General features: G+C 38.0%; 1 protein-coding gene across 5 annotated transcripts in view; it reads right to left on the minus strand.

The window, feature by feature from the left end:
* Positions 1 to 12,928, minus strand: part of spata17 (spermatogenesis associated 17) — a 168,619-nt gene that overhangs the window by 114,515 nt on the left and 41,176 nt on the right. For all 5 annotated transcript variants that reach the window (XM_064335834.1, XM_064335821.1, XM_064335843.1 and 2 more), the window contains exon 6: positions 6,626 to 6,749. In XM_064335834.1, coding sequence (XP_064191904.1) covers positions 6,626 to 6,749 — 124 coding nt within the window. The remainder of the gene's footprint in view (positions 1 to 6,625; positions 6,750 to 12,928) is intronic.

The raw sequence follows: 12,928 nt of genomic DNA on the forward strand, positions 1-12,928 counted from the left end.
CAACCCCCCACGTAGGAGAACATCCAACATCCACTCACATACTCACACGCACACATACGCACACACAACACCTACACACACATGCACTCATAGTTTGTTATACATCATCGTAGAGAATTGTGCTTCGCCTTTTCGGTACTTTGTGTTTAATAAACTTTATTATATTTACACGGTTGTCTGTATTTATATTACCTTGTGTTGAATTGAGTCAGCCGCTGCTAATCCAAATAACTTAATGAATACCTTCACCCCTTAGCTAAATCATTTATATTAATTTAGTATTAGCTGAATGATATTACGATTTGGTTAAGATTGACTATAATGTGCAATTTTAATAATAATTAATTTCATTATTAATTTGAATTGCTAATTTATAGTTTGTATAATTATTATGAGACTGATTATTACATGTGAGGATATTCATGTATATCTTCTACAGTTTGGTGCCCCACTATGAGAAGGGTTGTAACTAGGCAGCTGTTTCCTAGGTGACTTAGGTGAATTAACTGTCTTAACGACTACTTGTATTTTTTTTCCATAGATTGCGTTGTTGCCGTTCTCGTTGTTAGTGTTAATCAGTTTAACCATCAGGGTCCAAGTTGAACTATGCGGTTGTTCCCTGCACTTGGACCGGTACTTCTCTCTAGGGGTTTCGTCATACTTGTTCCTGGTTATGGTTATACACTTTGTTGTACGTCGCTCTGGATAAGAGCGTCTGCCAAATGCCTGTAATGTAATGTAATGTAATGTAATGAGAAGTAGCGGCATGTCCCCTACATATTATATACTGAAATATACCCCCATACGGATGATAAGATAGTAATTCCCATATGAAATGATGTATAAGTAAGTTTCATGAGCCAAAACTGCTGATTTGTAGTTAAATATATGATTATGTTTTGATTTACAGTAAAGCTCAATTTAGACATTCTGGATAGATTTGGAGACAAAAAGGGACACCAAGGTACACTGCTTACTTTTTGCTTCATAGATTTTTAGTAGTTCTGCATATCACCCTCAGATCTTGCACACTCGTGGTCAAGGAGTTTATGACCCAGGACATGTTTAGTTTTACCTGCTAAACATTTTTTATCTCTCATTCATTTCAAACTGAAGGAGAGCAACTTAATTTTTGCATTTTCACCAAGATAACTGCATTTGTGGCACATTATTTAAACCTAAATTTAGAATATAAAAAATCTAAATTATTTAAAATGGTACAACTGTCTTGCTTGCACTTTTCCAAGTCTCTGTGATTCTCACATGTTGCAAAGCTTTAAATAGGGCACCCCCTAAATTGGTAAGGATTGCCCCGATTTGGCATCTGTGCTGTTCAAGGCCAAAGACCAAGTTTGGAATTACATTGATTTTAATAGACAGGCCCAACTGGATCTATTTGATTGGCTCACCATTCAGCCATTTATTGATGCATCAACTATTGCTTCACAATTTCGTTAGGGACTAGTACAAAGATGGTTCACACCAAATCTGACACCAACTGGATGTATGGTTCATTAGACAAGCATTTTCGTGTTTTCCAGAAAATTCTAAATAGTGGAAAATCTAGCCAGGTACATTTTATTGTCCCAATAACATTATTTGTTCCTTGCGAGTGTGGGAAAATAGTCTTGGCTGCATGTCTCTAAGCCAAACCTTTCAAAAGTTATCAATTTTCAAAGTTGAATGTGCTCTACAGTGCCACCACTTGCTCAATTGCCCCCATGCTCTAATAGATTGCAATTTAACAGATCCCTAACATGTCAACCAAGAGTTCTCACCATAACGTCTGAGAGACATAAGTATTTTCCCTGGAGAAAATAAAAAATAAAAACCAGCACAAAAACAGTATGGTTCCAGCAGCTTCGCTGCTTGGATCCCATAAAAATTGTGCATTAAACATATTTCAGAATAAACATATAAACTGACCATGTAGAGTGGATCTGTAATAATTTGAAGCACTGTGATATTTGGTGTATTTATCAGTATTTCATTTAAGAAAAAGTACCTTTTTCTTTTGAAGAGAACTTCACAAGTTATGGATATCAATCAGTGCTCCAACTTTACAGACAGAATATTTTAAACAACAAGCAGTGTCAGCTATACATAAAAGCTTCATTACATTATATTACATTCATTTGTTCTGTATCAAGTACTGCAAAATATAGACCGCATTTCTATTTCATAGAACCAGCAGAGTCAAGCAAATTACAGCTGACAGAAGCTAATCCAAGTGAAAAGAATGTTTTTTGGATGTGTGAATTTTCTTAATATCGACTATCGTGGAAAAGCAATATTCCAAAAATGTAATGATTTGTTACAGCTGGAAATAATAATAAAAATAATTATTCAAACCAGATTCATCCCTTTCATACTTTAATTAGGAGAGGAAAGCTTTGTTAAAGCTTGTCAGCAGTACTATATATGCTAATCACTTAATGTTTTTTTTAATTTTTTTTTATTGTACCACATCAGACAAGTTCTATTAATACACCAGAGAAAAGACAATAGGTTATGGCATAGTGGGGGGTACGCTGCAATTTTTAAATTTGTTGTGGGCATAAAAAAGAGCAATGATATTGACCCCTGAACAAAAGATCTAAATCTATGTCAGAGCAAGCACTTCTGCCCAGCAGAATTTTTCCCATTAAGGATGAACTGTGAGAGACCCATTCATTTCCTGGTGACAAGGTCAGACTAAGGAAGTGCAGTCCCCCACCATATGCACAGCAGTGCTACAAAAGCATAAGGTTTTTCTCATGGTGACAGGAAACTGCATTTAAGTATAGCATACAGTCTGGCAGCTGGGTTTTCTGGAAATAAATTCATTGGTAAATAAGATGCGCAACCAAACATGTCATACCAAATGAAAACTGGTTGCGTAAGTCTTTCAAAATAAAATCTTCCACTATTATATTAATATATTCTCTTATAGCTCACAATGATATTACAAGGTAGGTGCAACTTTATGGCTCACGGTTACTGGGTTTATGATGGATGAAAGTTCACACTGTATGTTCCAACAGGGTACCTCTTTTGGCTCAATGTACAAAAAGAAAACACTTTTGAGTAGTCATTGACCACAGTGTTACTAGATACTGGTTGTTCAATGCGGGTGTATATATCTAAACTCACCTATACTCACACACAGAGGCACACACACCCAAACATCTGTTGACCATCAAAAACCAAGGCCTATTATTTCTTGATTTCCAGACTCCAGACAGCTGGCTGTGATGTCCTCCTGCCCTAACAATTGGGGCTCCTTCGACAAGCACCAGCCCGTGGCAGATGTGAGAACAGGGAACCGGTGAGCAGAAAGGACGCGGGTAATATTGCCAGGTCGCAAGAAAGGTGTAATGACTGTACAGGCATGAAGGAGACCCAGGAAATGAAATATCTGCTGGAGATGAGGGCTGCTGAATCAACACTGACCAGCATACTTCATCATAATTATCTGGACATGCTATTGCCAGGGGAATTATAAAAATCCCACTCAGCAAATCATTGCTGCTGTTAGGAGATAGGCAGTGTTAACATGCTGTCACAGTCTAACGTTTAGTAAGATATTCCACATTCAATTACTCCTGGCTGAGAACTAAAGGGAAACATGATCATTTGTCAGCCGACACGGTTCCGCATTCTGAATGCACTTCGAAATTTTGTCTTGTTAACCCACCCCGGAGATGAAATGCAAACGTCTAATCCTTGCCCCCCTTTGTAACAGCCAAAGACAGCCTTCAAGTTTGACAGTGCAGCCAGTCCAAGACTTCAATTTGCTCCTCAATAAATTTTATCAGACAATTTGTGCTTCATATATTGACTTCAGATTAGGCCTAGAAACATTTCTGATTAATTCTGAACTCGATTCAATCGACATCGGTCCTTAACTTTGACTTGCCCTCATATTCAAGAGCATTTTCCTCACAAGCACAGTTTTGGGGTAGTAATTTTGTCTGACCTATCTATGTTTGTGAAGAAGCAAACATTTAAATGTATCTGCAAGTCAAACCAAATGATAAAATCTGAATGAATAAAGGCTCCAGTTTGTAAATGGAGAAAGTTAGAAACTTTACTCACCATTCATCTATGAGCAATATTACAGATATCCTGTTACCTGCTTTTAGCATACTTACATAGATCATTGCACTTCAGCTTTTTATTATTAATGGCTACACATAGTCATTTACAGTTTAAAGCACAGTATATAGCATACTACTTTTATTGTCATTTGTCTATTGGATTTTTGCTTTTGTAGCAAGACTGAAGACGACTAGCAATCCAAAAACCAAAGTAACATATATTTAAAAGCAGAAACTGCTTAAAGAAAACAGCTGTTATTTTCTGGTAAGTTAGGTATTTATATGTTGCTATTTGAGTAGCATTTATGACATTGTGAAATCTGTTTGTCTACTGAAAAATCGCCAAAACGTGTGTGACGTCCCTATTAGGGTCTTACAATTTTTATGTTGCAAACTATTATAATAATTTTTAAAAAACCGAGTTACCAGATCCATAAAAAAATTTGAATGGCATCTATGCTGATACCAGCCCAATATCAGCTGGTATTAGAGCTTTATTTTTCCCCAAATACTAATGTTATCTTAAAATCACAGAGCTAAGCTCATTTTAAGATTGCTAATCACCCAGAAATGCAACGCGGCGTGAGGTCAAGTACAAAGCAGAATGGTGGAAGCTGTCCTTATGAGGAAAAATTACACTCTGCTGCCCCCTGCTGTCAAAACCCATCATGCATTTCCTTCTGGCCGCCAGAACTGCCGCCGCAGTCAACTGAAACCCTTAAAACTATACATTTTGGGACGTACGCATTACTAGGCAGTCAATTTATTAGTTTTTCTAATTACTTCTCCATGATTATAAATATGAATCAGCATAGACAACCAGAATATAAGAAGATCATTCAAAATGTTTGGGTCTACCATGAAATATTAATTTAGTCTGTCCTTCCGGCCCTTGGTATAATATTACTTTATCTGTCTCCTCCTGATAGTAAAAACACAGGCAGCGGAATGGTGTGAGCCTGTGGCTCCAAATCAGATCGCAGGTATGAATTATAGATACTTCTCTTGTATAAGTTAGCATGTGGTCCTGTATTTCTGTATTTTTTAAAATTTATTTATGTAATAATGCTATATTCTTGTAATGCAAGATAATCTGCCCAAATAATTCAAATAAGAACAATCACCAATGGTTTTATTTGACAATTATTTCACAATGGCCACTATTCATTCATTGTCCTTAACTTTCATGGATACATGCAACGTTTTCAACTTTTTTGCAGTGAACTCTGTTTGTGGGTGACAGAGAATACTTAAAGGGGAATTGCACTTTATAACACGTCTGCTTCTCATGACTGATATTGTCCTTCTAATAATGTGTCGCCCTTCATTTTTCGATTAGTTATTTCATTATGTAAATATTTTACGCTGTTACAAATGCAGGAAGTAGACCCAGGCAGTTTTATGTCGAACTTGAGGATGCATATCATTGCGCGACTTCTGATGTGGGCGTACCTGCAGACAATAACATTAGGTTGGTCGTAGAAATAGTGTTGTATGACTACTAGCTAGCGAAACCGAAAATGTCTGAGGATGAAGGAGATTTTGTTTTTGATCATGGGACTGTTGTGCCCTATCGATTCGAGCCGGACTATACAGAAGAAGAGCTGGCTAATTTTCAGGCTGATCGTACGAGAGCGAGTCAGGAACTGGGTCGAGATTGAGGAACCACAGGCTATTCCCAGGACAAACGGCAACTGGTGGTAGACATACTATGAATCAAAGACAGACGCGATAGCGTTAGCCAGCCCGCATAGTACCTACCTCGAGCGGTTCGACCAATGATGGAAAAACGGTGGGTACAGCTCCAGGCTTCAGACGGTCACCTTGGTAGTCGGTGCCTTCAAAGTGGTCACTGCATACCCTTAGTCCTCGTTTGTGAACTTCGTCTGTTATGTTGGGGTGTCTGATTACATCCAGCCATGTCTGGCACAAAGTTGCATCGCGTGGAAAACTATGAAAATGTGCTTTCAAGTCAAGTTTAACGGGGGCATTATAACAACCGGGTACAATGCATCTCATTATTACACCGATATTGCATCAAACAAAAGCTAGCAGACGTTAGTTTGTTCGATTTCAACGCTAAGTTAACGGAATGTTTTGCTTCGCTTCTTCTCGATTTGCAGCGAAACGAAATTGAAGAAGAAAAAACCGTAAACCGTACTACTATGTGGACTTGCGCTAAAAAATAAAATAGGTCTGTTTCCAACGTTAGACATTTAAAATGAAATAACTAATCGAAAAATGAAGGGCGACACATTCATTAGAAGGACAATATCAGTCATGAGAAGCAGAAGTGTTATAAAGTGCAATTCCCCTTTAATTGTTTGTGTCAAATTTAATTGTGTTTATGAAATGCAGGCCAGGTTTATTCAGATTGACGTATTGCATGGAAGATCATTGGAGACAATATAAAATAAATTGTAGAGGCTACAGAGTGTTCTGAGTGGGAGTGGTCATGAAAATGAAAGTGGAAGGAGCTTCTTTGGTCTACTTGCGAGTGCTGTGGGTGTGCTGAACATGGCCTTGGGGACGATGGCTGTTCAGACCTGGTGAGTGCTGAGGAGGTAGTGCATCCTCTGGGCCTGGTCCTGCTTTTCCCGCTCATCTCTCTCTATATTTGAGTGCTCCATCGCCCGCCTCTGCAGCTCCCCAAACTCCTCCAGATCTCTCCTAGTGAAATATAAAGACCGTGGCCTGCTTATTTAAGCAATATGGGATGAAAGACATTGCTGTATTGTGAGTACAATCACAGCTGCAGGGGTGTTGTTAGACACATCCCAGATCGGAGTGCAGGCAACCCCCTGTAGTCGAGACTGTACTCACAATGCAGTATGGCCTCAAGTGGCGTATCATTTTTTTAAAACAGTTATAACATATCGAAACAATTAATTGATGACATAATGTTATGTATTTTGTAATATTATTTGTAAGTAATGGTTGTGGGTGGAGTGACACTGTTTAAATCAAATCTATTTTATTTGTACTGCACAGAAAACTGTCACAAAGAGTCTTTACAGAGTAGCTGACAAAGAGCAAAAACCAGCAAAAACTTTACAAAAAGGCTGTTACTATGTCAGATTTAAAATCACTGTAGAATGTGCCTTCTGCCAATCTGCATCCAGGATTGAAACACCCCATTTTATCATATTAAATAACAACTTTTTATTGATTTTACTTGTGGTATTACTCGGTCATGCATAATTGGTAGCAACCATAGAAAGAGCTGCTGTGAGAGAAATCCAACATTATATACAGTGTTTATGACCTCAAATTATGCATGAAAAAACCTGGGATTTGGCCTAAATTCTCATTTTCAAAATGAAGAGGTTTACAATGTGAACCAATTGACAAGGATACTGACCTTGTGAGTTCACATAACAGTACACATAGCTAGATGTGTTAAGAAACAGAGGTTCACCAGTTTATGAATTTCATGTGACGTCATAAAACAGCTGGCCACCATATTGATGACTTAATACGCTACTTTAGTTTTGTCAGTCAGAGCCAGCGGTTGTACATGTAACTATGATTTAGCTTAGCGAATTGACTGTCTTTAGTTATAGGGAATAATTGTAAATAAAAGAAAATGCTGGAAATATGTTGTGCTGTCGGTTGCCAATTATTCACTGCATTTTAGGTGGCATATTAAGCTAAGATATGACAACGGATTAGCAAACATTAGTTCTGAGTAACACTGTAGTTGTCCATCACATAGCTAGCTAGTATGAATTAAAACACATTAAATAGTCTATGTAACATTTATAATAAGTTAATAAAACTATACATAGTATTGGGCAATGCTCACAAAACTTCAGACACCAGCGATTCCCGTTATAAAAGTTAGGCCATAGCTACATAGCTTGCTAATCTATAATGGTAAATAGTAAATGGACTGCATTTATATAGCGCTTTTATCCAAAGAATTAGAATTGATGCCTGCCATTCGCCAGAGCAGTTAGGGGTTAGGTGTCTTGCTCAAGGACACTTTGACACGCACAGGCCGGGGTTTGAACCGGCAACCCTCCGACTGCCAGACAATCGCTCTTACCTCCCGAGCCATGTCGCCCCTATAACACTATAATATATAATCTATAACAAGGTCTTAGTAGCGTTCTACTAGCCAGATAATTCAGAAACACAACATTACTTTCCAAATAGTCAGGAATATCTTATCTTTTATATGTTATATCCCAGGTTCACATACTTAGCCCGCAAAAAAACTAGCAGGTACTAGCCTAATAAAACCCTATCCATTGTAAGAATATGGGCTGTGGATCGAGTCAGCGTTTCCCCTACATCAACTCATCTGTGGGGAACTGCCACAAAATAGACAAAAAAGTCAATAACGGGATTTAGCCTATTTATGAAAGGTGTATTTGGAGACATACAGTCTTTAGAGATGAACGACCAAAGAAATCAAAGACATTCGTGATTGCGTTATCAGTGGTTGCATTAACACATGCATTCTATAAAGGTAGGAATTCCAAAGTCTTTTTTAAAGATTACATTGGACAATTACCCAGACTTAAACCACAATAAAATAATTACTTCAGTTACTCCAAACTGTCATCTTTTGGTGTCTGACATTTGTGATTCTTGAGCATAATATTTCACCTACACATTGTGACATTCAATGAGAAAGCATTTAATTTGAATGAAGTCAAAAGCAAGATGTCATGCTCTGGCTAGCTTGCTCAACATGTTTGGCAAAATTTTTTGGCAAAAAAACATTTCAACAAAGTGTAATGGGTCTCAGAAGTCATGTAGTCATTTCCTTCATTTCCATGTTGTCATTGCATTACCATTTTCAGGACTTCCGGATCAAAAAAATAGACCGCTTATGGGAGAAATGAATGCCGTTTTCCTAATTCCTTCAAAATAATTTATGAGATTTTGACATTTTGGTGTACATGAAAAAACAATACTTTTCATTCATTGTTTATAATCTAAAAGAATTCTGTGTAATTTTAAAAAGCAAATTGCCAATGGCTAAGTGGTTAGTGGTTATATTCATAGGGCAATATTTCCAGCTACCATTCACACGAGTGAGCGGTTTGCTGTTACCCGTTAGCTTAATAAAAAATTTTTTTTCTTTTGTACAGTTGTATATATCGCCGTAAATATCTTTGTTGATGTTACAGTTGGTATTCTCATTAGCAGTTTCCTTAAGTTATTTGAGTACTTAAAAAAAAAAAATTATTTTCTTTCTTCTTTGCTGGTTATTGACAACTGTGACCAGCTTGAAAAACCACCTGGCTAGCTTTGACATAAATAACATTTGCAGCAGTGTCAGCTTCTCGTTGCCAAAAATGATTATTTCAGTTGGAAAGTGACATCGGAATTCAGTGCCGTTTAATAAAAAAATGTGTCCGGATATGAACGTCTAAGTTTTAAACACCAGTTTAAACAGTTTAAATAACTGTTGACAGGGACGGTTATGACAAACTCCTATTTATTCTCTCCGTAGAGAAATTATGCTTTGGTAAATGGTAAATGGACTGCATTAATATAGCACTTTTATCCAAATCGCTTTACAATTGATGCCTCTCATTCGCCAGAGCAGTTAGGGGTTAGGGGTTAGGTGTCTTGCTCAAGGACACTTACCTCCTGAGCTATGTCGCCCCATTTGATCTGGAAATCCATTTATGGGTACAGGTTTTAACCTGTATTATATCAGACTTATGAGGCCCATATCCCAGCTGCCCACATATGCAACACAACAGTCATGCCGCAACAGATGACCTCCAAACCTTGGGGAAAACACTGGATCAGGCAAAAAGCTTAAATATTATGAAAAGAAAATTCATATAATTTGTCAGCAATCAGGAGGGAAGTAAAAAGTTCCAGAGGCAAGCTATATTGGTCACATCCACCAAAAATGATGATTTTTTGTTCATATCTTTGTTCAGAAGTTTGTTAGCCATCGTCTGCTGTCAACACCGGTAAGCAGTCATTATTAGGTCATCAATATGGTGGCAACAACCATTTGGTCATGTGATTTAAATCCAAGAATAGGTCTAGTCGGTAATGACCTGCAACCTGCATTGCCAGCAATATCCAATGCCAAAAGGAAGAAAAGAAAATTGGACAAGCTCACTTAAATAAGCATCAGAGCATCAGCTACCCCAACACATGCTCTGCCACATAACTGTTTGACTTAGAGGACTATTATACAATTAGAATTGCGTGACGTCAACTTACTTTGAAAAATACGGTACAGAAAGTAGCCACTGTAGCTAGTAACCTACAGTCAAAAATGGCTGTACAGTCAGAAAGCCCTGGGTGTATTGTAGCCCTGATTCTGTACTCTGCTGGGCTTCTACAGTACAACCTTTTTGACACAACCTTTCTGACAGCAGTCGTCTGCTGTCAAAAAGGTCCTCCTGTAAAACGTCCAGCAGAGTACCAAATTGGGGCTAGGTGTGTCGGGTAACTGTTAGTCTGGGATGGAAAAAAAATATTTTGCTAATGTTAGCCATTGTGAACCATCAGGTAGGCAGCTAACATGGGACTAGCTAGTGAACATAAACCAACACTTCGTTAGTTGTTGAACTTGTTCAGGAAATGTTTATTGTGCTATTGGTAAGCTCTGCAACAACAAAAAGATTTAGTTGTTAAAGTAATAATCTCGAAGATTTTCATTAAAATAAATGTCTGTTAAGTCACTATCTATCGCCGAATTAGGTAACACAATGGTGATTGAGCCTATTATTATATTAATTTATATTATTATAAATATAATAATTTATGATTAAAGAACTGGGTGTCTGTGGCGACATTCCCGGGAAAAAATCACAAGCGGCGCATAGTTAGTGACGTGTTTTCCATCACCCATCAGTGGTTGGTCCGCCAGAGAGGGTAGGCGGAACTAACGCAACAGGCTCGCTCTTCAACTCACTTGTGTGTGAGCGGCGTACTGTTTTTTCCGGTGTCTGCATGCGTTACAATAACAGAGAAAGGGGGGGTTGGGGGAGTTATGGAACCCTAAAAAGTTTTTGTGTAACATGAGATCATATTATTTGTTGATGTAGATTTCGTATTACATTCATTGACAATGAAACTTTACTAAATTACATAGCTATTTGCACAGCTAACGCTAGCTACCGGACCATGTCAAGAAAGACAACATTAGTTTAGACAATGTTGCACACAGTATCCATCTCTCATATCAGGTAACGTTGCATTAGCTAGCTAGCTAATGTAATTAACACAATTTAATGTCAGCTAACAATTAGAAAAAACGCTAGCTAATGCTACCGACTGGTACCGACCTCGCAAAACGTCTCTCAAATGTAATGCTACCTTGTTGCAACGTTGCAATGTAGCTAACTAGAGGTCAGTTCAGATCAATGATTCGCAACGAGACTGGATGCAACTTGCAAAATTCCAAGACGTCTGATTGTAAACGTTCTAACTGCACTTGGCGATTTGACAAAGTGGGTCTTTTGAGACCCCAGGCAACGGCTTCAGACGCTCTGCAACTAACCAGTTCACACCGCTGCAATTTTCTCTGCAAAAATTCTAAACCCGTTTCGTCTCGTTGCGAATCATTGATCTGAATTGGCCTTAACGTTACCGTTATTTACATCGCCATCAAGTTCATCAGTATATTATAATGATCGGAATAAAGCCGTCTTTACACAGAGCATTAACCAGGGGTATAGGTGGAGCAGAGCCAGGTCTGATTTCAGTGTAAAATGTCAAACCGGAGAAAACTAAATAAAAGATTACAGCAATATAGTTAGCGTTATTATTTTATTACGCTTCCTCATATCGTCCTTCAGCCTTGCCCTTTTTTGATGAAATCTCCTTTGTTTTTGTTTTATTATTCTTGTTCTGATTGCTAATTTAACACCCAGCTCAGCTTTATTCTCAAACAGTTTAGCTAGCGAAACCAGAAACACCAGCGGTAACATTTTGCAAGGCAGTTGTTTCAAAAATATCACACAACAATCATTCACGAGAAAGACTGTTTAGTGTGCGCACGAGATACATAATTGTACGAGCCGCAGCGAATACCGCAAATTCTTCTCTGCAGTGTAAAGATGTTCATACCGGGCAAAAGGTGGATAAAGAACGTCTGTGGAAATTGATTATCACTAATTCTACCCCAGGTCTGCTACAGCATTTTAACCCAGCTCGGCAGTGTAAAGGCAGCTTAAGTTAGCCTAATGTTAGACAATGAATGAGTGTGTACATAACGTTACTTTCATAACAACCATTTTTTATTCAGTAAATAGTAATGACTGACGTCACACAGGCGACACTGGTTGGATCCGGTTGGATCTCTGGGAAGTGAGGTCCAAAAACACACCTGCAATTACTGCTTTTCGCCATTGGTACCGCCAAAGAGAACGAAACAGAAATCTTTGAGATTGTAACTTTAACTTGGACTCTTGGAGTTGACATTTTTAGTGTAAATAAGCTATGCCAGACTCTAATCCTTAAATCCTGCTCGCCAAGGTGTCATAGCTAGAAATGTCGATGCCCACTCATGACAAAGCGTGTGGAGAAGCAGGGGCAGTGGGGGGTGTGTCTCTTTTTATCTGCGAGCATGTCCAATGGGTGTTCTGATTTTCAAAAATGTTTTAAAAACATTGCAACTGTTAAGAAAGTTGCCTGCTACAGCTTTAACTTCAAAATAAAAGCAATGGCTAGTTTTCTTTTGCAAGCACAGTTTGTCAATTAACATTCATTTCTCCTCCCACTCCTTTTTGAATGCTGATACTCACAGATGCACAGATGTGCAAGCCTAGATAACATTTAAATCTGTGTGTTCAGTAAGGGAACATCTTAAATATGTTTATTTTCTATCTGCATTATCTAAAAGCACAGTACAGAACCGGAAG

The sequence above is a fragment of the Anguilla rostrata genome, chromosome 1 (assembly GCF_018555375.3).
Source record: "Anguilla rostrata isolate EN2019 chromosome 1, ASM1855537v3, whole genome shotgun sequence".
Lineage (NCBI taxonomy): Eukaryota > Metazoa > Chordata > Actinopteri > Anguilliformes > Anguillidae > Anguilla > Anguilla rostrata.